The sequence below is a fragment of the Gordionus sp. m RMFG-2023 genome, chromosome 2, assembly GCF_954871325.1.
Source record: "Gordionus sp. m RMFG-2023 chromosome 2, tfGorSpeb1-WG-v2, whole genome shotgun sequence".
In the NCBI taxonomy this organism is placed as follows: domain Eukaryota; kingdom Metazoa; phylum Nematomorpha; class Gordioida; order Chordodea; family Parachordodidae; genus Gordionus; species Gordionus sp. m RMFG-2023.
The window spans coordinates 28071582-28099233 of record NC_088776.1 but is presented as its reverse complement, the minus strand read 5'-3'; the positions used below and the strand labels follow the sequence as shown (position 1 = coordinate 28099233).

The 27652-nt window shown below is 26.1% G+C and overlaps 2 protein-coding genes across 5 annotated transcripts in view; one reads left to right on the top strand and one right to left on the bottom strand.

Annotated features, from left to right (window-relative positions):
* The first annotated feature begins 268 nt into the window (after positions 1-268).
* LOC135924897 (protein neuralized-like) lies at positions 269-26826 on the top strand. The gene is made up of 7 exons (XM_065460027.1): positions 269-342; positions 382-903; positions 946-1087; positions 11113-11714; positions 11755-11874; positions 15956-16395; positions 26202-26826. The coding sequence occupies exons 1-7, from the start codon at positions 315-317 to the stop codon at positions 26526-26528; spliced, it is 2181 nt and encodes a 726-aa protein (XP_065316099.1). The 5' UTR covers positions 269-314; the 3' UTR covers positions 26529-26826.
* LOC135924895 (attractin-like) overlaps positions 26750-27652 on the bottom strand; it is a 60794-nt gene continuing 59891 nt past the window's right edge. For 3 of the 4 annotated variants that reach the window (XM_065460023.1, XM_065460025.1, XM_065460026.1), the window contains one exon: positions 26750-27615. In XM_065460023.1, coding sequence (XP_065316095.1) covers positions 27014-27615 — 602 coding nt within the window. In that variant the 3' untranslated portion in view covers positions 26750-27013. The remainder of the gene's footprint in view (positions 27616-27652) is intronic. The other variant, XM_065460024.1, reaches the window with a different exon arrangement.

Here is a 27652-nt window from a genome sequence, read left to right as displayed (position 1 = left end):
GGGAAGCTCCCCCTCCCTCCCCTTAAGAAAATCCTGGCTACGCCAATGGCTTTGTGATTTTGCTCTTAGATAGAAACAATGTTTGGACCTGTATTTGACATATTTTGGGGCTTACATAATATTATATTAGCTTAAATCTTAAATGGCCATTTTTAAAAGTAGACCAAAATCGGGGTTACTGAAAACCCAGATTATACATCGTTATTGATATTGGATTTGATTGACATCAGTGATCGGATTTACCTGTCATTTCGTACTTTTTATACTAACTAGTATATTTTTAATAGAATGAATTAATCTTAAAATACCTAAATATGGGAAATACTAATAGTAGAAAATTAGGTAACGTAATATTTTAGTTTTTATTACATAATTTTATAGACCCTCAAATACCACCTCTATATTTTAAATCAAATGTTCATGGTGAAAATATCATAATATCAGATGATAAAAAATATGCTAGGCGTATTCGATCATATTGCAAAGGCATTTGCTTTACAAATCGTCCCATCTTAATGAATGAAATATTAAGTGTTAAAATCATAGATACATCAGATAAATGGTCAGGTGGATTGAGATTAGGATTTACAACAATAGAACCTAATGAAAATCCATTGTGCAAAAATAATGATACCCTTCAATATAATATTCACATGACTACAATGCTACCAAAGTATGCCTGCCCCACATTATCAAGTAAGTCTGGTAATTGGATAAAAGCTATAATAACTGAGTTTATTGAGAGAGATAACTGTATATCATTATGTATTGATAATCATGGTTATGTTCATCATTGGATTAATGAATTATATAAAGGAGTTTTTTTGCAGGGATTGCCAATGAAAAATAAATTTTGGGCAATATTTGATATATATGGTAACACTCTATCATTAGAGCTTATATGTAACCATTCATTTGGAGATTTTCATTATATTTTATTTATAGATCCTTCTTTTGTACACCTGCATTCATCAAATATTTCATATGACACACCAGATCAAATGAAAATCTGTATAAATGATTTAGATAGAGGTTTTAATATGAGTGAAAAATCAAATTATGGGGAAAACATAAAACTTAGTTTAAAGTAAATATAATTAATTATATATATTATAAATAATAAAAGTTTTTCCTATTTTAATAATTTTTATTTATAAATGAAAAATTAAATTATAATATATGATTATCACACACAGATATTTAAAACCAATATGGGTGATTACACTTCAAATCTAGTGTTGTTAATCGGCTTAGCCAAGTCGGCTCGAACAGAGCTGACCCAAATTTTGGGTTGTTTATTTTAACCTCGACCCAAATTCAAGCCGAAAAAAACGACCTCGACCCAAAATATGGATCGTTTTTTTTGACCTCGACCCTAGTCCAAGCCAAAAAAAACGACCTTGACCTAAAATATGGGTCTTTTTTTCCACTCAGACTTGAAGTTTGGGTCGTTTTTTTCGACTCAGACTTGAAGTTTGGTTGTTTTTTTCAACTCAGACTGGAAGCTTGGTTGTTTTTTTCGACTCAGACTAGTTTATTTTTTTAAGGCCAATGTTAAAAATATATTTTGCAAACATGTTAAATTAAAATTTCAGTAAAAATGTACCATAGGAAAGTGACAATTGTCATAATCGTAATTTTTGAACTTTTTTCAATTTTTTTTAGACAAATGGGTAGCAAACATGTTAAAATAAAATTTCATTGAAGATGTACCATAGGAAAGTGACAATTATCATAATCGTCATTTTTGAATTTTATTAAGGCAAATGGGTAAAAATTATTTTGTAAACATGTTAAATTAAAATTTCATTGAAGATGTACCACAGGAAAGTGACAATTGTCATAATCGTCATTTTTGAACTTTTTTGAATTTTTTTAAGGCAAATGGGTAAAAATATATTTTGTAAACATGTTAAATTAAAATTTCATTGAAGATGTATCATAGTGACAATTGTTAAAATCGTCATTTTTAACTTTTTTGAATTTTTTAAGGCAAATGGGTAAAAATATATTTTGTAAACATGTTAAATTAAAATTTCAGTGAAGATGTACCATAGGAAAGTGACAATTATCATAATTGTCATTTTTTAACTTTTTCCAATTTTTTTTAGACAAATGGGTAAAAATATATTTTGCAAACATGTTAAATTAAAATATCTTTGAGACAATTGTCATAATCGTCATTTTTGAACTTTTTTCAATTTAATTGAAGCAGATAGATCAAAATATATACTAAACATGTTAAATCAATTTTTCAGTGATGAAAAACCTTGAAAAAATTAAAGTAGCCATGTTGATAATTTTTTTAGAATATTTTGAAGAAAATAAAAAAAATTTCGAAGTATTGTAAAAAGTGGTTAATAAGACGCTACTTTAATGAAAAAATAGCGGAAACTCTTATAAAAACAGGCTTTGAAATACTAATTATAAAAAATCAGTTTTCAAAAAATAAATAAGTATTTATATGAGATAGTTTGCCACCATGAATCTTTTTCTCGGGTTCTTCTACACTAAAATATTAATATAACATGTTTTAAAAAAAAGATTTTTACTATTTGATTAAATAGAGTTTAAAAATAATTATGACTATTATCACTTTTCTATGGCTTTTATTGAAACTTTAATTAACTAGTTTATAATTTATATTTTAACCATTTTCTTCAAAATATTCCAAAAAAATTATCAACATGGCTATTTTTTTTTCAAGGTTTTTCATCACTGAAAAATTGATTTAACATGCTTACAATATATATTTTTATCTATCTGCTTCAATTAAATTTAAAAAAGTTCAAAAATGACGATTATGACAATTGTCACTTTCCTATGGTACATCTTCAACGATATTTTAATTTAACATGTTTGCAAAATATATTTTTACTCATTTGCCTTAAAAAATTCAAAAAAGTTCAAAAATGACGATTATGACAATTGTCACTTTCCTATGGTACATCTTCAATGAAATTTTAATTTAACATGTTTACAAAATATATTTTTACCCATTTGCCTTAAAAAAAATTCAAAAAAGTTCAAAAATGACGATTATGACAATTGTCACTTTCCTATGGTACATCTTCAATGAAATTTTAATTTAACATGTTTACAAAATATATTTTTACCCATTTGCCTTAAAAAAATTCAAAAAAGTTCAAAAATGACGATTATGACAATTGTCACTTTCCTATGGTACATCATCAATGAAATTTTAATTTAACATGTTTACAAAATATATTTTTACCCATTTGCCTTAAAAAAAGTTCAAAAATGACGATTATGATAATTGTCACTTTCCTATGGTACATCTTCAATGAAATTTTAATTTAACATGTTTACAAAATATATTTTTACCCATTTGCCTTAAAAAAGTTCAAAAATGACGATTATGACAATTGTCACTTTCCTATGGTACATCTTCAATGAAATTTTAATTTAACATGTTTACAAAATATATTTTTACCCATTTGCCTTAAAAAAGTTCAAAAATGACGATTATGACAATTGTCACTTTCCTATGGTACATCTTCAATGAAATTTTAATTTAACATGTTTACAAAATATATTTTTACCCATTTGCTTTAAAAAAATTCAAAAAAGTTCATAAATGACGATTATGATAATTGTCACTTTCATATGGTACATCTTTAATGAAATTTTAATTTAACATGTTTACAAAATATATTTTTACCCATTTGCCTTAAAAAAAGTTCAAAAATGACGATTATGACAATTGTCACTTTCCTATGGTACATCTTCAATGAAATTTTAATTTAACATGTTTACAAAATATATTTTTACCCATTTGCCTTAAAAAAATTCAAAAAAGTTCAAAAATGACGATTATGATAATTGTCACTTTCCTATGTTACATCTTCAATGAAATTTTAATTTAACATGTTTACAAAATATACATGTTTACAAAATATATTTTTACCCATTTGCCTTAAAAAAAGTTCAAAAATGACGATTATGACAATTGTCACTTTCCTATGGTACATCTTCAATGAAATTTTAATTTAACATGTTTACAAAATATATTTTTACCCATTTGCCTTAAAAAAAAATCAAAAAAGTTCAAAAATGACGATTATGACAATTACATCTTAAATGAAATTTTAATTTAATTTACAAAATATATTTATACACATTTGCCTTAAAAAAGTTCAAAAATGACGATTATGACAATTGTCTAGTGTTGTTAAACGGCTCGTTTTGAACCCATTTTTAAAAACGGCTAACTCATTATTTCATCCAGAAAAATATTATGCAAGCCTGAAGATTTTGGTTATAGAAGGAACAAAGGTCTTGACAAATATGATCGAAATCTCAAGGCTTAGGTAATATTATTCTGGTTATTGAGTTAGCCGTTTTAAAAAATCGGCTCAAAATGAGCCGTTTAACAACACTACAATTGTCACTTTTCTATGGTACAACTTCAATGAAATTTTAATTTAACATGTTTACAAAATATACTTTTACCCATTTGCCTTAAAAAAGTTCAAAAATGACGATTATGACAATTGTCACTTTCCTATGGTACATCTTCAATGAAATTTTAATTTAACATGTTGCAAAATATTTTTTTAAACATATTTGCCTTAAAAAATAAACTTCAAGTCTAAGTCGAAAAAAACGACCAAACTTCAAGTCTGATAGTAAAAAACGACCCAAACTTCAAGTCTGAGACGAAAAAAACGACCCATATTTTGGGTCGAGATCGTTTTTTTTCGGCTTGGACTCGGGTCGAGGTTGAAGAAAACGACCCGAACTTTGGATCGGAGTCGCGACTCGCGGCGTTTTAACAACACTAGTCAAATCGACCAAAAAATGAGATTTTCAGCCGACCATCTCAAAAATGAATGAAACTGGCACATTAGTTATTTATGTTGTAAATGTTAATAAAATCAAAATTTTAGAGTGCTAGCTCAACCAGATCCAAAGATATACGCCTTCAAAGTCGAAAATCGCGAAGTGCGTGATTTCATTAAATCTTGTTATTTTAAAAAATATTTAAGACAGAGTTACAAAATATATATCATTTTATAGCCCTTAAAATTTTACGTTGGAAAATATTAAAAAAAAATTAAAAAAATTCAAGTGTTTTCTTATTTCCGGTAAAAATAAAAATTTAACATTGTTAGGAAATTTTTTTGGGGGTTAATATTCACTAAAAATGTTTCTTACCTTTATATTAAACGATTTAATATAAAATCTCGATAGCCATTTTTGTTTTTTAATTTTATTTGAATTTTCATTATTTTTATAAATAAAGAAATGTAATATAGATGGCGTTATAATAATTTTTTTTATAATATATAATTTATAATAAAAATATAAATAGTATTGTGATTAAAATTAAAAAATCAAATGAGTATAATCAAGAATTATGTCCTGGGGCGACATGTAAGCAGGTAGCCCGTACAGATATTATTTTATTGACGCTATATTATAAAATAAACATATTTTAAAATTTTATATTCAAACTATTATAATTTTGCGCCTATTAATAAAAATTCCTACGGCCATAATTTGTAGATATAACCTTTCATTGTTTTAGATCTACTATCGTTATTATTTTATTTTTTTATTCCTATCATCGCTACCAATCAATCATCATATATTTCAAAACTTAAACATTTTTTACAACCAAATAATTTATAATAATTTGTGATTTCTCTGAAAATTATGCATTTATAATCCAAGACACTGTTTAAGGATTCCACTGGAATAATAATCAAGCCACTATCCATCTTATGATAACATATTATAATAATAAGGGCAATATAGAAAACCTTAATTATATCATAATATCAGAGTCACTTCATCATAATGTTATTGCAGTACATTTATACCAGACTAAAATGATAAAATTTTTGACCAATCAATTCAGCAAAAAGCCAAACAAAATATATTACTGCTCTGACGGATCAGCTGCACAATATAAAAACAGAATTTTTTTTATAAATCTGTGTTATCATGAATCAGATTTTGGTGTAGCAGCTGAATGGCATTTTTCAGCTACATGTACATCCCATGGAAAAGATCCATGTGACGGCCTTGGCGTAACATTAAAAAGATTAGCAACGCGTTCAAGCCTTCAACATCATTTCGACACATTTTAATGCCAGTTGATATATCAATTTGCAAAACAAAACATGCCATTAGTAAATTTTACATATATAACCAACGAACAATACAATTTACAAGAGATTAAACTACGAGAAAGATTCAATTTAGCTCATCCCATTCCAGGAACTCGGGAAATACATGCTGTATTTCCTTTGAGTTTAAGTAAACTTAAATCAAAAATATATTCATATGCAGAGGACTTTCAAATTAACAATATCTCAAATGCCGATAATTTGTCTTTTGCCGATATTAAAGGATTCGTAACATGTGTTTATGACGATTTTTGGTGGTTAGCCGCAGTACTAAAAAAGAATGAAATTACTGAGGAGATATATATTTCCTTTTTACATCCCCATGGACCATCACCATCCTTCTTCCCACAATTGCGGAAAAGATATGGTTACCCATTAATCAAATAATAACAGTAGCAGATCCTATTACAGTGACAGGACGTACCTACAAATTATCGTCTCAAGAAATTCTATTAATAAGCACAAAATGGGATAAGATTAAAATAATAGGTATTTATTTTTATATTGTTTGTGTATAAAATTTTAAAATATATTTATTTAATAATACAGCGTCCTAATAAAATCATATCTATATCGACTGCCTGCTTACATATCACCCAGGACATCATTCTTGGTTATACTCAATTGATTTTTTAATTTTAATCATCATATTTTTATTATAAATTATATATTATAAAAAAAATTAATATAACGCCATCTATATTACATTTTTTTATTTATAATAATAATAAAAATTCAAATTAAATTAAAAAAACAAAAATAGCTATCGATATTTTTTATTAAATCGTTTAATATAAAGGTAATAAACATATTTAGTTAATATTACCACCCAAAAAAGTCCCTTCCTAACAATGTTAATATTTTATTTTTTTATCTTAAACATTTTAAAATAACAAGATTTAATGAAATCATTCACTTCGCGATTTTCGAATTTGAAGGCGTATATTTTTGGATCTGGTTGAGCTAGCAATCTAAAATTTTGATTTTATTAACATTTACAACATAAATAACTAACATGCCAAGTTTCATTTATTTTTGAGATGGTCGGCCGAATCGCTGGTCGATTTGTCATGGAATTACCCATATTTTACAATAATATATATATTAAGTGAATTAATTCTTATAATATTTAATTTATAATCTAAAAACTTTTTTAAAAATTTATTTTTGTTTATTAATACAATTGTTAAATAGTCGAGTTCTTACAACTTGGAACTCAAATTGTAGTCATAAAAAAGGTTCCAACTCAAGCTGGCCAAGGAGCAGTATGAAACAACATTATTAGGTGGCTAGCTTACTCAGTTCACTTAGTTCGCTCACTGGGTTGGCTCAATTTTTTAATTGATTTTTTTATAAGTAAATTATAATTTTTGATATTATTTACATGTCTTTTGTAAAACAGCTCTATTCGGGTCAATTTTTATAAATGGCTAATGCAATTGCTAAATTTACTGATTGATGTGAACAAAAATTATAAAAAGAGGAAATATATTGAAACTAAAAAGGGTTCTGGACCTGAAATCGGGTTTAAAAATTTTAGACTCTATTTGATGGAAATTTTGATAACATGAACTTAATCGAAAACCTATTTTCTAAAAGTGGTTAGAACCCGACCCGATTCACATTACCCTGGTTTGATTGGTTATCCATATATAGGTTTCTGGTCTCAAAATGCCCAACTAAGCAATTAAAAATTTCTGAATTGACCTTCCTTGAAATATCTTGCATGATTATATCTTTTGAGTTTTAACAAAAAAACTTCTAACTCAAAAAAAATAAACTTAGAAACAGTAGGAATTCACTGCTAGAGTCTAGTTCATTGTACAATCCTAGTACATATAATTTTGTTTATTAAGGAGCATTTAGTTAAAATATCTATTTTATAGCTGACTTGGATAACACTTTAAAATAAATTAAATAAGGACACATTTTTTTTACTAAATAAAAGTACATAATCTTTATTAATATGAAATAATAACATACAATTTTTATTATATTTTATACAATGAAATATGCAAAAATATTATTTATTTCCAAAAATTTCTTCCTTTTTTTGCCGTCTGAGGCACCAGAAAATTAGATTTTTTATATTATTTTCTTTATTTGTTATAATAAAATATCTCTGATAGAATATATCAAAAGGATACAATTAAAATGTTAAAATAATGGATTTAAAAAGAGAATATCTAAAAAATAAAATAAGGCATATACACGATTAATGAAAAAGGATAAGTTTAAGAGATATAATTAAAAAGAAGATGATTTTATTTTTTAATGATAATCGTACCTCTGCCGGTCTGATATAGATAGTGAAAAGTTATGATTATGAATTCTTATATATAATTTTATAACATTTATTTTTATATATAAATCGCCTCGGGAATCGACTAAGCTATAGTCGACAATGGAGCTCATTAGTCTATTCAAATCGAAGTCGTTTTTAGACTAGAAACTAGACTCGATTTGCTGCTAAGTCGATTCGGCTTAGCCGTTTAACAACACTAATTAATACATTAGTATATATAAACATATTTGTATTTAAAATTTCAAAAAAAATAATTCATTATATGATTTTTTGAATGTTTCAAAAATAAAACATTGAGAAGTAGTAAGTTCAATTTGGTGATATAATTTTGAGAATTTTATATTTATGAATAAGTACATAATATTTATCACACTTATATGTCATATATATCTTGTACCATTTACAATGACCTTGATATTTGACATGACTTTTCCCAACCTATTGGATTGAATCAATTGGGCTGGAAAACTTGACTGTCTAGGATGTTATTTCTTTTCAGGTGCATTTCCCGTGGACTGCACAATAAATAATTGAATAGGAGGTAAAATATTCCCACCCAAAGAAGTATGTATATTCTCCAATTGGCTACAACATATAAATTAATATCGATCTTTATTAATGAGTTCACGTTTCATTATCATTATCATAATTTATTACTTTTTACAAAATCATTATTATTTATTTCTTTTAGTGCTTCCAAATTAAGGCGTTTTACGATATATTTGAAATATTGAATATAAAAGCATAAATAGTCGGGGTTTTTAGAATATTAGTCTTAATGTTATTATTCACATATATTGACCACTTTTTTGAAATAAATTACTGTTATTTGGTATAATATAGATTTAAATCATATTAATTATATTTAAAGTGTAATAACTCTTGGCTCAGTACTCGTCCCAGACCAGGATTTTTCACAAATATTAGGATATATAATGTCTATCTTTAAAAAATTGAAAAAAAGAACATAATTTATATGGCCATTTCCGGTTTCCTATTTCCGATTTTACATAATAAATGTAATTTCACTATAAAATTTTATGTCATCTTAAAGGGATATAATAGCTATATAATAAAACATAAATTATGGCTTCAGAATAAAATTATTTCTTGAGATATTTAAAATTAAATATGTAATATAAATTTTGGCGTTTTTAAAGATAGGTATATATGAAAAAGTAAACCGATTTGAAAAGTAAAATTTTATATTTTTATAAGTTAGTGTATATGCTACCAACATACAAATTTTTAAAACAATCTAAGGTAGTCGGGTTGAGAATAGAGTATTTTTAGTTGATATATGGAATACAACATATAATTAAAAACTTTAAAAAGAACTACTTTAAAAAAAGCTTTAAAAATTTATACTTTTTCGAAACATTTATTAGTGATTCATATGTCAAATACATTTAATATTTATCATAAATTTATGTTTGAATTTGTATATTAGAAATTGATAATATTTTATAGTCAATACTCCTAATAAGTTTCTAAAAATTAAGATGTTATTAAATATTCCATGAATGATTTAAAATTATCACCCCCCCCCCCTCCTATAACAAGTTCTCGCGTACGCGCCTGGATTGCATTATAAACAGAATTTCATCTAGGGTTATTTAATAAATACCTTTCCTAATTTCAAGATATATTTTTTTTAAAACAAATAAATTTGTACCATTTTTTGTTTTTCATTAATTTGAAAATATTTTTCAAATTTCGGAGTTGGTATTATTGTTAAAAAATTTATTTTCTTCCAGTTTACCTACCATTTGTTAATATTATTGCAGGCCGATATTTCATCTTTCAGTTCTGGCAATATTATGAAATTTTCCAATCCGATCCGATAAAATGGCGTCTTATAAATAGATTAGTGTTATATAAATAAGTGATTTATCAATAAAAATATTTTATATTTTTAAATTCATGAATATAAACTATATTTATTAATGTTATGGATATTAAAAAATATAGAGGAGTAGATGTTTGGAATGATGCTAATCGCTCGATTTGAGGATTTAAAAAAAGATAATTTAATATTTTGCCTAAAAAATATTGCCAAAGCCTCGAGATTTCTCTAATAGATGTTAAACCTTTACGCCATCTATGAGAAAAATCTTCAGACTTGCGTAGGATAAAATCGTGAGTTATCCCTTTTAACGACTCAAATGAAACGATTTTGCAACAGTAGATGTATGCATTACAAATTAAAACGATTAATATGTTTACGAATACAAAATCAGATATGATAACGGATCAGTAATCAGCCGATATCAATTTAATAACGGTAATATATGATCGACCTCCAAAAAGTGGCATCGGTACACCCCTAGTTAATATTTTTATTGTCTGAATCATTTACATCGATTTCAATATCCATTTTATAATTTACACCAGATGGTTTAGGCTTATAACACAAATTTAATAATAAAATATAAAAATTTTAAATTAGAATTAATTATATTTTAATTTTCATGTTTATAGTTATATTCATTATACTTTTTAAAAGTGAAGCGCTACCGCTATACCTATTTTATTTTAAACTAGCGCGCTATTAGCTACCGTTACTAAAAAAATTAATGCGTAGCACGTTATTACCAACTCTGATAATTATATATACAACTTTTACAATTATTTATATATAAAATAAACTAGACAATCAAATATCTTAAATATGGAATCAAAGACTTTAAAAATGATCCCATTTGTTGTTAAGGACAAAAAGATTTTATCACATATTTCCACTTACTATAATATGGCAAAAGATTCAAACGATCCATTATTTTTTATATCATTACCTTTTCACTCACACCCTTGTGCAAGGGGAAAAAATGTCCAATTACATAGCCTCACTTTAAATTCTCTTTCAAATAAAAAACAATGCTCCAAATCTGTTATAACTTTCAGCAATAATAATATTAATTCTACAAAATCAAACAAGGAAGGGAATAACATAAATGATTTAATTATTGCTTCGAGATTTAATAATGAATTTTGTAATTCATACGTTTTTACAGCAAGGCCTATTGACTTATACGAAAAGATTATAATTAAAGTATGCGGTGTGAATAATTCTTACGTTGGCTCTTTGGCATTTGGATTGACATCATGTGACCCAAGTAAAATCAATCCCAAAGGTTCCTTACCTGACGAAGCTAATTTTTTAGTTGATCGGAGTGAATATTGGGTTGTTATGAAAGATATTATATCTATATTAAAATTGGGAGATGAAATCGCTTTTTATATAGATAATAAGGGTTAAAATTAAAAATTTATAGGTTTTAATTTCTAATATAGGTCAAGTAAATTTGGAAAAAAATGGTTTCTTGATTGGAAATGTGATATATGTTGATATAACCCAATCATTGTGGGCATTTTGGGACTTATATGGCTCAATTCAAAATATTCATATATTAGGTTACCTATTTATTTTTTATCTCTTGGTTATCGAAATTTTTTTATCATTCAAAAATTATTTTCCCAAATAATTTCTTTCGAGTGACAAGTTTGGAATATAGAGACTCTAAATTAAATGTGTTATATCTTAAAATCAGTTTAATTTTTTTCCATATTTAAAATTAAAACATAACTAGCTGATAGCCCGTCAAGAATGACGGGGAATCAAAATTTTGTCCTTTATTTTAATTAACTTCTATTTGATTTTTTTATCAGTATTTACATTATCCTCATTCGATCCTCATATCAATATTTTATGTTAATAAAAATATTTCTGACCCGCCCCCCCTTACCTCCCCCCTCCCCCACTCTAATACTTAGATCCGACCACTTAAAGTGATATAGTCAAAAGATATTTAAATTACTTTTTATTTGGTTTCCATATCATTGAATATATTGTGTTAATAAAATTAAAGTTACAAAAATTAATTAATATTTTTGATATTTTCAAAAAATTGGTTTAGCAAATGGTCTGACGGAATTTATCAAAAAATTAAATAATATTTTTAAAATTTTGATTGATATGGCAGAAATTTAGATGACGTTTTGAACCTAAATCAATCCTAAAAGAGATACTTACACGTTTTATGCTATTATACGATCTAAGTTTTGATTTTGTAAAGTTCTACCACTATGATATAAAGGGTTATAACAATTATATAAATATATTTTTTCATAACCAAATTAGAAAGTAACGTCAAATTAATGAAAGTGGCAATTTAAAAATAACTACATATATGCTTTTTTATTAATAAAATATACAACTAACCAGCCTATTCAAAATTACGAAGTGTAATTTTTCGGTATGTTCTAATAATAATTTTTATGATCTTTATAATCATAAATTTGCCTTTTCCGTAAATATAATTTTGAGCTGATAAAAATTTCCCCACTACGACCCCCCCCCTCCAACATATACAAAATATCACTATTCGACTTGCTGCACGATGCTTAAAACGTAAGATATAATTCTTATTAAATTATAAATTTTTATAAATGCTATGATTTTTTCAGGAAAGAAAGACGCCATAAAATTATTAATTAAAAAAAATATTCACTAGTAAAATATTCTTTATTGAAAAAATGAATTACTTCGAGTTAAATTTTGTATTTTTTTTTAATTGTCATTTATAAAAATAAATTTTTTAAAATTTACCGGGCATAAGAATGATATCCCTAAATTCAACGTTAACCTAGCGATACCTTTTTACTAGAGGTGATGCTAGTTGCTGGAATACAAAGGGTTTATTTGGCTAGCATGGAAAGAAACCGAAGTTTGTTCCTCTTTCCTTTCCAAATATTTTGAACATATATATCCTGTAGATGGCGTTTTCCGATAAGAATATGGCATTTTGTTACTATTAATTTATGGCAGAATCTTAATTTATGTTTGTCGTTGAATATTTGCAAATTTTGTTAGATAACTTGTATTTGATATATCACTCTAGCTTTTATTCTCAAGATTTGTAATTGATTGTTATAAAGTACAATTTTATTCTGTCATATTTTTGACGGGCTATAATACTTGTATTATAAAGGTCGAAAAAATATGGAAATTTTTTTTACGGTCGACTGGCGCACGATTTTAACTATGATCAAAGAAAAAAATAAGCTAAGTTAATAATCTTTTAAAATAATTACTATACAGAATTTTCATAAAAAAACATTTTTATAAAAAAGGGAAAAACTAAAATTATTTTTAAAAAAATGGTAACATAATCAAATGACTGCAATAAGTGGATCTAAACTTTCAATAAAATTTATCTGGAAAGTGACCGCTTAGTAATAACATCCCCTCCCTCCCCTTCCCCCCCCTTCCCAAATCCGGGCTGCGCCTATATTCAGAATAATTTATTTACAAGAATAAAACTTCAAAAAATTACATATTGTTGTACCTATATTCAATGTTTCTATAATATTCCTTCTATAACATGATTTTTATCTTGACGTTTTTTTAATATTTTGCTAAGAATGACCTTTTCTTTTACCAAACGAGTTGGAGCACTAAAATATACTAAATACACTAATTACTGATATAAATATTAGAGTTAATGCTTTTAAAAGTTTGGCTGACTTCACGCTTAAGTCATAATAGCATAATATTTATTTGACTTCTAATGTTAATTTTTTTGTACCTGGCAATATTGATTGAATATTAAGTAAGGCATTAAATATTAACGCAAACCAGATATTTTCATTCTTCAATCTGACATGATGCTAATTTTGATTTTTTTTCTTTATTTATAATTCTTTCTCTTTTAAACCATCCACCAACAGAAGAAAGCAATAAAATGTAGGAATAAAGCACTTCTATTGGTTTGGTATATGTTTCAGCATTAGTGTTGCTAAAATCTTAGTTCACTTTTCGCTTAAAGCGTATCATATTTTTCACTTGTTTATAACTCGATTTCTATTTTATGGTTATCAAAATTTGAAGAATTAATAAGTATTAGCCAGGCACTAATATAGCGCATGCCAGATATTTAGTTCTTCTATATTTTTCATTCTAGTACATTTTGGCAATTTTTTCTTACTTAATAACTTTTTTCTTTATACTTCTACTAAATGGATTAAAATGAAATTCAACAGTATAAATGCTTTTAGTCGCTTTTTAATCATAAGGTTGGCCAAAATTTTGTTACTATTAATTTTGTCCTTTATAATGACCGTGGTCACAGCATTAAAAGGTACTAATTGAGCACGGCATAAATTTTAGAACTAATATTTTTAATTGTTCAGGCAAATTTAAGGACCTGAGCGAAGACCTGGCAAATCGGGGTTTGAAGGAAAAGCTTCCACCAAAAATTTTATACCCTTCTCCTTAGATAAATTCTGTCACTGAGGATAGTATTTTTTTTAAAACCCTTAATGCCAAATTATTTAAATAATGACATTTTTATGTATTATTTTACATTTTATACGATAATTTAATTGATAACTCAGGTCGTTAAAATTTTGCGCAAGTTGTGAGACCCGTTTTTTAAATGTTTGCCGATCCCTTTAAAATTAATTTCTCGGTCTTCTACAATTTTAGAAAAAATTAAACCCTACCGGACCGTTTTTAGGTGAAGAGTCAGCACATTTTTAATATCTATATTTATACATCATTTTTTTAATGTCAATTAAAACCCTCTTATATATCTCCTATCGATTTCTTTCTACGACAACTGTTTTATAAATATTTTGTGTTTGATATCTGTATTAGAGATCTGCAAAAGTAGGCCCAGCCCAAATCCGGCTGGCCTATTTTTTTAAAAAAAATCGGGTTCGGGCTAGGTCGGGCATATTTTTTAAGAAAATCCGGGCCGGGTCGGGCCTTATTTTAAAATATATCTAAAATTATCAATTCTATGTTGAATTTTTTATGTAAAATAAAAATATTTGATTTATTTATAGAAACTAAGACCCCATATAGCATATATTATTTATTTTGAGTAATTATCAAAATTGATTTCTATATTTAAATAAATTCTAACTGGGCCGGCCCGGTAAATTTTTTCAAAAAATATTTCGGGTTCGGGCCGGGCCGGGTAAAACTTTTTTGAAATAATTTCGGGTCGGCTTAAAAAATTAAGCCCGATGCAGATCACTAATCTGTATTATGTTTTGTAATAGGATTATATCATAAATAACTTGTTTAATTTATTGTGAATTTGCTATATTATTTATAGATTTAGTATTTTAGTTAGACAGCTCTTATAATGTAAAGAAATAAGCATATTGTAATTTATTTTAGTATTATCAATCATTAATTATCATGAAATTAATAAAAAATATATCAAAGTTTAAAAATTCCCGAGTTAGCCTATAAATATGAAAAATCAGGGTTTACGAGGCCTGGCGCTGTTTTTTAAATATGGATTGTCTGGTCTCTTAAATTTATTACCCGGCTCGCAAACCTAGCTTTGCAGATTTTTACTTTTTCTATCTACCATTTAAAATATTAAACGGTTAATTTAAGGATATCGTCGATAACCTTTCTTAAATATAAAAGATTATATTAAAAAATTGACAGTACCTTATATTTTTTCTTCTGAATTAGGATCGTATCGTGTGACGTTTGATATTAATCAACTTAATTTGCAGCAAAATGAATCTGTTCAGTTTAGTTTTTCTGCCCCATCAATAATTAACGATTTGTTGATAAACTCCGAGACTAACTCTTCTTCGTCTTTACCCCTAAATAGGCAAATAAATATCAAAAATCGAGTCAAAAGAAATTCCTATAAACAAGTTGATCTCGAGCAACCTAAGATTGATTCTTTAATTCCCAATGGAATTTACGACATATCACCTCGTTTCGTCTATGATCTAATTAACAAAGTTCCCACTACCCAGCTTCCTGATATTAGTGATAATTTACAAGCGAATTATATTGAAACTAAAAGTCATAAGATAGTAAATGGACTTGATATCAATAATCATATCGATTTTAATGTTGAAATACCCACGAGCGTATGTTCAAGGAGACCAATAAAAAATGTAGGTTATCATTTTGAAATAATATATATATTTTTGAATACATCTATTTTTAAAAAGTGAGAAAAAAGAAACAAATAAAATAAACTATATAATGTAATGTTAATTGATATTCTGAGGTCTAAAGTAGAATTAGCCCAGAAAAGTTTTGTTTTCAAGTCCGGATTTCCTCGACACATGATTTTTTCAGGGAACCGAACCTGAACCGAACCATTAAACTGCTAAAAACCGGTTTTTTTTATTAAACCTAAACGGAACCCAAACAGCTAAAAAAATTTAGCCGAACCTGAACCGAACCTATAAATGCCTCTGAACCTGTTCGGGCCTCATGATTTTATGCTTATAAAATAATGTGTAAGTAATTACTATTATATTGCAAATTTTTTAATTATATTCAAATTGTTTTAAAATTATTATCAATCACATTTGATTGATAAGTGTCAGTCATAATTTTTATAAACTTTAGTATATTGCCATTTTACAGAATTTTATAAATTATTTACATATAGTATAGTATTATAAATGACACATCATAATGTAAAATTACTTGTTGTTAAATAAATATGAAAGGTCTTCATGGAGAAAATCTTGAGCATCACATAAAAAGAAACCACCCTCTAGAATTCGAATAAAATTAACAAAATATCACAACAAAAGCCTAATAAAATAAAAAAGTTTAAGATAATATTAATAAAACATGGCATAACAATGGAAAACTTTGTTATAAGAGTGGATGATTCTATTGAAGGTGAATCAACGCCGGTTAATGTATCTTCACCTGAAGAGGATTTAGTAGAAAGTTTTCTTAAAAAAATGGCAACAAACAAAATCTGTTACAAAAATCGTAGAATATTAGAAATATTTTAATTAATTTTTCTAAAGAACCTAGGTTAAATAAAAATATGAATATGTTAGATTAGACCATTGGAGAAATCAGAGTAAATGATACCCAGAATTGTGCCGGCTACCGAAGTTAGTGTGAAAAGATGTTTTTCAACAATTAAATTTATACTATCTCCTTATAGATGTAATTTGAGTGAGATGAATCTTGAAAATATATTTATTATGCGGCTTAATAAAAATTTTTTAATTATATAAAGTTAAATATTATTTTATAATGTGTTATTATTTTTAAGATGAAATTAAAAAAATAATTCTTCCTTACACATAATTCGAATATAAGTTTGAATACAAAAGTGTTCAAACCGGTTTTTAGAGATTCAAACCGAACCGATATTTTTATTTTATACGAACCGAAACTGAACCTTGAACCGTTATTTTTATACAAATTTGAACTTGAACTGAACCGATATTCGTTTCGGCTTGGATCCCTGATTTTTTTTGCTCGGCCTGAATTTTTACTTTTGAACCTTTTACCGCTAGGAAAAAAATGTTGTTAATTTGTTAACCCGACAAGGTCCAGATTTCTAAAGTCAAATTGTCGGGTTTAATAAAAAATAAAATGTAAAAATTTGTTAAAATAGAAAATAACTTTTTTTGCTTAATGAAGTTTTTTTTTGATTAACCAAAAAATTCGCCTATGGTCTCAGACAAATATTATGTTAGACTTGGTCGGACTGAATCTCAATTTTGATATTTTCATTTAGACAGGACTTGAACTTCGGGATTAAATTATTTCAAAAACACCTTTAAAAATGAGGAGCGGGAGCGGAAGCTAGCTCCTTTTAGGGCACTCCATTAAATTTAAGGTATAAATTAAATTATTTTTTAAATATTAATAATATTTGTTAATTCCATAAAAATGAAATTTTATTTTATTTAAATTTATTCATTATTAAATGTTGAGCCGAGTTTTATATTGGGTTTTCTTCTAATCATTCAAATATTAAACAGTTTTTCATTTTTATATTGAAAATTTTGTGGAAAATCTTGTAAGTCATATTAATATTTTTATTTATATAATGAAAAATAGTTTTCGATATTATGGATTTAGAGATCATAGAACAAGAAATCGAATTTCCATTTCCATCATATAAAAATATTTTAAACTTCTAAAAAATGTTGATCCTAATGATCAAACAAAAGGCAAAATGCCTTTTTTGTTTAATTAAAAGTATTTTATTTTAAAAGTGAGCAGCTCCAATCTAAAAAAGTATCTAAAACTAAAAAATATATCTTTACGAAATGATAACTATATTTTTTTTTATTTTGGAATAATTTTTTTTAAAATGGTTATAATTATTTTTGGTCAATTCATTATAGTTGAGCTTGGGTTGTTAGATATGATGCTTTTTTAAATATATTTTAATATTTATTTTAATTTTCTCATTACTTGGTTCAACCTACTTTTTTATACCTGAATTAAAAAATATCTTTATAAAATACAATACCCCGCTTCCCTCTAGTGCTCTTATGGAGTGCTTATTTAGTATTGCAAAACAGGTCTTAGGGGAGAGGTGTGGATGTTTGTTAGATTCTAATTTAGAAAATTTATTACTTTTAAAGGTATAAATATTTTGATAGATCATTAATATAAATAAAACTTTTTGATAAAAAAATATGATTTTGTTTCGTGTACCTTCTATAAAAAGTGATAATCAAAGGAGAGGTTATGGAGTGGCAATCCATTACTTGGAGCGGGAGCTAGCTCCTTTTGAGAAGGCAGGAGCGGGAGCTAGCTATTTTTAAAAAGGAGCATTAACAACATAATATTTTTCCTTATTTTTTACGATTGGAAACCACTCTATATTTAAAATGAGTTAGAATTTAATTTTTATCTCTAAAAAAATAATCGGATCAGCTCTCAGCCCGGAGTAGACCTGATATGTAAGTTATATGCAATGTTCTACTTAGTTTGGAAATTTTGGGATCTTATCAAAATTTATATTTTTATTATTAGATTGCAAATTTTATATTGATGGTAATTTCCACAATTTTATGCACAATTTAATTTTCTAAAAGTTTCTAATATTTGTTGCTTTATAATTTTGAATTTATTATAATTATATGTCAATAACATTTAGCCGACCACTTAATATGCGAAATAAAATCAATGTAACTACTCACTATTCTAACCTTTTCAAGCATTTATATTTTTTGGAGATATTAAGGGTCATAGTAGGAAAAATCATCGATTTTTATCATTATCGGCCTTCATTCAAGTGATTAACCCCAAACTACATGATTTTAAATAACACTTATGAAATGAATCTAGGAAAATAATTCCCAGGTAAAAAAATGCCCATTTTTTAAGATATTAAAAATTACAAAATTAATAAAATAGGAAAAATATTTTCCTATAAATATATCCAAGAAATAAAAATCCTAATAAAATATTTAAAAATATGAAACTTATTAAAATTGCCTGTCATTTTTTTTATATACAAGATCTAAAAATAATTTTTTTTATATTTGGTAATAGCTTAAAACCAATTTAAAGGACAATAAATATTTTCTCGCCAATGGGTTTATTATATAAAAAAAATTCTACACATTTAATGTCGTTTAACTTATTTTACAAAATTTATCATCTAGTAAATGAAATTACTAATTAATAAAAATTTAAACCCCTAAAATATTAATATCAACCAATATAGAAATTATTTGCCCATATAATATATTTTAATCCTGGCATCATTTACTATCATGTACTATAAAATTTTCACAACTATTGTAATTTATTAATTAATTTCCTAGACTTAAGATTAAGCATAGAATAAAAACCCTTTTTGTTGACAGAATTTTGGCCGGTGTAATACGATATTTAGATTCATCATTAATTATTGAAATGGTCAACTCTCTGGTAATATGGTTGGTTTTTGCATTTTGATAAAAAGGAAAATATCCTTTATTGTTTTTTTAATTGGATTTTATTTTTGTTTATCTATATTTTTTAATTGGAGAAAAATATGGTGTTAATTAAAGAGCTTGCCTACCTTCATTATGCTTAAAATTTAGATTTTATTCATTATTTAGGCTGTCACTTGTCATCGTTACTAAAATTTTAGGGATACAGTGCTTAGATTACACTGTGTGACAAGAAAAATGGGAGAAGAAAATAAAAACAAGTTTTGGTGCAGAATTCGACGCTGAGTTCGAATCCGTTTTCCAAATTTTCCCTACACGTCAAGTTTTAAAAATATTACCTTATAAAGACAACTTTTTCGAAATCTCAAAAATGGTAAAATTTAGGTCTTTATACGGATATATTTTAAAAGGTATCGAATAAAAATCCCTGAAAATTGGTAATAGTGTTAAACTTATATTTCTTTATAAATTTACTAATTTTTATAATTTTTTATAGATTGGTTTTTGAGAAAAATGGTAAAGAATTTTGTTTTGGGGGTCTTAAGTTTTCAATTTAATTACTATCAAAATTATCAACTTTAGAAGATAAATTTTATATAATTTTGCTTCAAATATGCTCAAGATTATATATTAATTCTAATTATGTTTCAAAAGTACTCTATGCCATGAAAATTCAACCAAAATCTATAAATTAAAAAAGTCGGTACAGATATTTTCGAACTTTTTAATTTGTACACTTTTATTGAATCTTCTCTGCATAAAGCATTTTTAAAGCAAAATTAAGGTAATATTTATCTTTTTAAGTTGTATTTAGTAATATTTTATGCATTTATGATCAATTTATACCAAAATCAGATATATATACCCACTTTTTTAATTTGTACTGAAGCAAAATTCATTTAAAATGCAATAATTTGTAATTTTTTATTAAATCTTTTTTATAATATTTGTTTTTTTAATCCATTTATATCAAAATATATGATTTTCCAATGGAGTACCTTGAACCCGTAGTATGGGCAATAAATAATAATGCCAAATAACGAGTAGGAAGAAAGGAGAAGAATTATTTTTTTTCGCGCTTAATTTTTCATAAACATTTAATTTCTTTCATTAATTTTTTTTTTAAAATAAATATATTAAATGTAAGCTATATTAAAAAAGATTTTATAAATAAAGGTAAATTTAAAAAATATAGGTTGTTTAAAAATTGAGTAAGGATTTTATAAAAAAAAATGTATGATAATAAGGAAGGTTTGCTGCAAAAATTAAGATATTTTTTTAGTTGTAGGGATTATTAGAATCTAAGTTATAAACCTTCAAAAAGTGCTAAAAATGACCCTTTTGGCCACTTTAACTTAAAATAAATAAAAAACCTGACGTGCTAGAAAAAAACTGACAGCGGATTTAGAATATGCATAAAAAACTGTCTTAAAACTTGTTTATTTTATTTTCTCCCAAAAAATCAAGTCGAAATTTGTCACACAGTGTTATCAATTACGAATAATTCCTTTAAAAGTAAAGTATGGAAGAGTGAATATTATATTAGACAAAGATGAAAGCAATAGTCTTTTAAATGTAAAAAATGTTCAGATATATAAGTTCACTAGAAGTAGGCTCCTCACATTTATCTAGACATGAATACAATTAGTTTGTTTCCCTTTTATTAATGGCCATGTATCATATTCAAAAGAAGAAAGAAAATTATTGGTAGATATGTGAAATATTATGCTCTTGACCTTAAACCATTTGTATTAATTTTTAGATAATAATTTAACAATATAAATTTATATATATTATGCGAATAAAGTAATAAATATGATTTTTATATAAGCTTTTAATTTTATCAATTGATATCTACACTGGGACATTAGATTATATTAAATAGGTTAAAAATGATTAAAACGTTCGTAAATTTTTTACAATACGCCCACTTGGAGGGAAAATAGTTATTCCCATTTAAATTTGTTTTTTTTTCGTTTAAATTTTTAAAAAATATGTAGATGCATATATATAGAAATATTTAAAAAATATTTTCTTAGCCTCAATTATTAAATAAAAAAATTATGTCTAGATTTTGTACAATAATAAAAAAAAATACAGACATTTATTAATTTTTCCCTAAAAATTAGTATCTGCACTACAAGTCAGCCCGTAGGCCGGGCAGAGAAAAAAGATTTTCTTTGCCGAGCCAAGTTTTATTAAGCGTATTTACGTCATCCTTCAAAAAAATTATTATAAGTCGGGCTGGGAAACTTGTTTAAAATTATTTTATTGGTCGGGCCACGCCGACCTCTAATCTAACTATATTTTAATAAGATATATTAATATAGCTAGTAGATCACTATTTAATGAAGGTCAATAATGATAAAAATATACTATTGTTTCCAATTTAATCTCTAAAAACATATGTGCGTGATCGTTAAAATTTTGTCTGAGCCTTAATTACATTGACCTCATTTTGTTTACAAATTTAGTTAAAATAAAGGTTGGGTATTTGACGGGGAAATTCAATTATGTTTTTAATATTAACTATGCTTGGAATAATTATAATGAATATATATAAATAATTTCTCTATTTTGATTAAATTATTTAGGAAAATTTAGTTCGTTTGCTATGGAAGAGTTTTTTTTGATTCAACTGAGTTATTATTTTTTATATTAATTAAACTTAGGTTATGACTTCCCCTTAGTCTAAGTTTTAAATCGATTTAGGTTCTTTGTGTGAATATTACCCAAACGGACTAATTTATTTTGAAGAAAAAGTTGAACTTGGAAGGGTTACCATGACATTTGCCACTTACCTTAAAGGGCAAAGTACCCGCCAACTTGATGCTCACATCTGATTAAAGTTCATAGATTCTACTTTCATTTTGGTTTATCAACGAGGATATATTATATTAGCCAAAATGACTAGATTATCATTTCTTTGGATTAATCATGGTTATTATATCACAAATTTAATTCATAAGATGCCCTTGATATTGAGGATATAATAAGGAGTTAGCGTTTAATTATATGTTTAAAAACTTTTTTCATTCAAAATTGTTCTGTCGTCTAATATATAACTTTTTTCTTTGGAAATATATCACAAATGTTCCTTTAACAACGGATGCCCCTTTGCTAATTTGTAGTTACAAATTTTATAGAGGAAGCCCACCTTGAGTCAATTTTAATTAATGTAAATATGAGATACAGGCATGCATGCATGTTTATTTAAAAAAAATGATATATATGAATCGAATAAGACTACCCGTTGAAACTATCTACAACAGCTTTATCTAATAAAGTCGACACTTTTTTGACTGGTTAAGTTATTAATAGGGCGTATGGTTTACTGACATTTTTTTTATTAGTACTATCATATTTACAAAATTTTATGATGCTTTTTACATTAGATTGCTCAATTTGTTATAAAATAAAAAATCGAATTTTGGTATGTACTCGGCAAAATATTATACCCTATAAATATCATTATTTTTAGTTTTTTACGATTCGAGGTCAAATTCATTAAGATGTCTTAATTAAGGCGGAGCACATATTTTAAAGTATTTGACCAGTCAAATATACTTTTAATCAATTGATAATTGACCGACTTGCCAACCCTGGTTATATGAATGTAACCATATCTAGGATTTTGCTTCAAGGATGGGTAAGGGAGAGTCAAAAGAATAACATCTATAAGTTAAATTAGGATTTTTTAAACTAAATACACCAATGTGTAAAATATACCTATGATAAATTGACAATTGACCGACTTCTAGTTTTATTAATGTAACCATATCTATGATTGCTTCGAGGAAGGGGGTAAAAAGAAAGAAAAACCATTATAACTTAAAATTAGGTTTAAATTTTTTTAGGAAAAATGTCATCTATGATGTTAGTTAGAGGTTTAAATTTTTTTTATCATTTTGTTTCAAATCATGAAAGATCTCTTTTAAATAAAATATGATAATATATTCTTACCGAGGATTCTAATTCATTTTCATCCCTGGCCCGGAATATGCTATTTGAAAATGTCTCTATTTTGCAAATTGGAAAAATATAAATGAATATCAATCATTCCATTATATGATTTTTCAACTGATTAATTTATATAGAGGGTTTCCCAATCAAAAGCCCCAAAGGCTTAGGAAAAAGTCAGATTAAAAAAGGAAAAGTGCCAAACAAAAAAGGAAAAGGTCCAATCAAAAAAGGAAAATCGTTATTTTTTTTATTATCAATTTTTAGTTTTCTTTATTTTTTAAAATTTTATTTCTAACTTTTTGCAATCTCTTTAAGTTGTTTTCAATCTTTATTTTTGTTATCTTTTCTCAAATTATTAATCTTCTCATTTTGATAATTCTTTTTTCTCTTTTTAATATTAATTTATTTATTTTCCCAGTTATTTTTCTTCACTTCTCTATTTTTATGTCATTTTAAACAATTTTTTTTGCTTTTTTCATCCTACATAACAATTTTATGATGATTTTTTTCTCCTTATATTTTTATTTCTTTTTGGCAATCAGTCTTTTTTCGTAATATTTTTTGGCTCTAATAATTGACGCGTTAAAAAAGGATAGTAAATAAGCTATAAAACTGTGACAAATATAAAATACTCTAATCTCAAAAATGGAATAAAATATAGTATACTTAAAGGAAGTTCACGTGCATTCAAGAATTAAATCAAGAACAGGAAGAATTATGTACTAAATTCTATAAATTTGGAATTCACTTTTTCCTTAAAACAGTTGTGAAAATATTAAAAAAAGATATGATGTATAAATATCAAAAAATACGGTATCACGGTTACTATCTGGATTTAGGTATAGAGTTTTAAAGGGTATCATTGCTAAACAGCTCGATATGAACCGATTCAGCCAGAGAAATAATGCCTAGCGAGATTTTTCTAATAGGTATCCAAATCTTTATGTCACTATGAACAAAATCTTGAAATTTGCATAATATTTTTTCTGGATAATATTGAGTTAGTTGTTTTTTAAAATAGGCTCAAATCGAGCGATTTCAGTTAGAGAAAATACCGAATCAAATATCGAGATTCGCAAAGAATGCGCATATTGGTTTGCTGATGTAACCTATATGATTTATAAATAATTTAAGCCGAGTTTTTAATTCAGATCAACTACCAAAGTTCTTTATTTTTATTTTAGAGCGATTTTACAATATCAATGAGACGGTTATGTGGATATTCATAAATAAAATGAAAAGGTACAAGGGATTAAGGCAATGAATTATATTATCATTGCAGCCCTAAATGATTGCGGGAATATTTATATTTTAGGTTCTTGATGGCCCCTGTAACGCTATACACTTTAACCACTATGTAAATGAAAAACCAAATCATTTTGAAGAAATTAATATGATGAATATGATTTTTGTGATGGATAATATTCCATTTCATCATAACCATACAATTAACGAATTGGTAGAAGGAAGTACCATCATAGAGCCCTTATCTTAATTCCATTTAAAATGTGTCTTTTCAATAGAAGATTTTGACAGAAATTTCGTTGCAATGATTTAAGATATACTTGTTTTAGAAGAGAAAATATTTACTGTAGGATCCCAAAAAGGAGCTTGCTCTCGCTCCCGATTTTTGAAATAATGGCATCTAACAACTCTGAAAAAAATACATCTTTATATATTTTTAGATCGTCAAAAAATTCTGTAAATATCAATAAGATTAAACATTTCAATTATGTATACCTATAATAAATGAAAAGATAAATTTTAAAATAATAAATATATAATTTTTGTAAAGATTCCAAAATTTCAATATTCTATGTTATTATAATAGATCAATCATTTTCAGTTATTAAATATACTTATCGCACATATGTTTTATCTTAAAAATTTAAATGATGACGATATATTTTAGAAAAATTATTATAAACCCCACGTAAATACATTTTTTTCGGCCTGCGCCGTTCGATTTCTTTTTAAGTTTGAGCCCAGTTCTATTGAAAAATAATATTTAATTTTTTTAGAATCTTTACATATTTCTAAGCCTGGCCTGTCTTAAATTTATTATAATTATTATAAAGGATAAGAAAGAGAGCACTTTGGAGACAATAAATGGGACATTGTGCGAAGGAGTTAATAATAAAGATACTTTGACTCCACTTTTGAGACGTGAACAAGAATGTGTAGTGTGTTATGAACCCAACGTAGATTGCATCCTTTATCCATGTGGGCACGCTTGTATGTGTTATGTATGTGCATCCCAAACTTGGAAAATGACTTTACCATCAATTCATACTTCAATGCCAACCTATACAACTTTTAATATGCCATACAACTTGCCCTCATTAGGTTTATGCCCTATATGTAGGGATTCAATTAAGGATGTTGTTAAAATTTACTTGCCTTAATATTTACACTTTTAATTTCATAAATGAGATTACATTTACACTTTTAATTTCATAAATGAGATTGTGCATTTTTGTACCACGTATTAAAATTTATATTTAAGAAAATGATGTATTCTAGTCTTCCTTTTTGCATCTTCAAAAAATTATAATTTATAAATATGCCAAATTTTTTATTATGAATTATATATATATATATTGTAAAAATTATGTATAAATAATGGTACACAATCATAAAAATCTATATAAATTTTGATATTATAAAATTAAGCTAATTATATAATTATTTATATAAAATGTTCAATTTAAATTATATACGGTAAATAAATAATTTTGTTTGCATAGATTTTTAAAATAAATAATAAAATAAGAATTTCAACATGATTATAAAATCTACAGAAAATTAAACGGCGTTGAGATTTTTGAAGAGGTCAATTCATAGTCTACTAAATCAAAATCTGTTTTTTGATAATTGAATAATATAAAAACTAATTTAAAAAACAGACCTGATTATTGTTTTGTATTGGCGTATGAATATTATCGTCAAGATTAGAAATAGGATGTGGTCTCGGTCTTATGTTAAATCCATTGATGAATATATGCCTTAAAGATCCCCAAAATCGAATATGATTCACGTCATAAATCATAATATTGTTGTTTGATTCGCTGTTACTTCTGTTCAAATTATTGCGAATGGTATTGCTATTTATAATAGTATTATAGATATTGCTAAACCAATTGGAATGTTGCTGGATTTGTGATTGCGTTTGATTATTGTAACAATTTGAAGCTGGTGCGATATTATGAGGGGTGGTAAGAATGGATATCGGAACATTTGAAATGCAACTTTGATTGTTATGATTATTCTGAGCACTAAGGTCAGGACCATGATAATTGAAATATTGGAGATAGTTTTTAAGGAATTGTTTATGAGTTGTCGCTTCAGGTTTGTCGTTAGCAAAGTTTTGATCAGAGTATTGAGCTTTGTGGGTTGAATCTGGAAATAAATTAAGAGTTCCCATAGACACCAAAGTACTCCCAAGACCTAACCCACTCGCGCCATGGGGTGTAATTGGATTTCCATATTTATCTTATAAAAATTTTAATAGGATAATTTTATTTTTTAA

Bases quoted from the DNA above. Each gene is read 5' to 3' on its own strand.
- LOC135924897 (XM_065460027.1), top strand. From the start codon at position 315: ATGGGAAATACTAATAGTAGAAAATTAG. The intron at 343-381 runs GTAACGTAATAT...ATAATTTTATAG, and splicing joins TACTAATAGTAGAAAATTAG to ACCCTCAAATACCACCTCTA. The intron at 16,396-26,201 runs GTAGGTTATCAT...ATTATTATAAAG, and splicing joins CAAGGAGACCAATAAAAAAT to GATAAGAAAGAGAGCACTTT.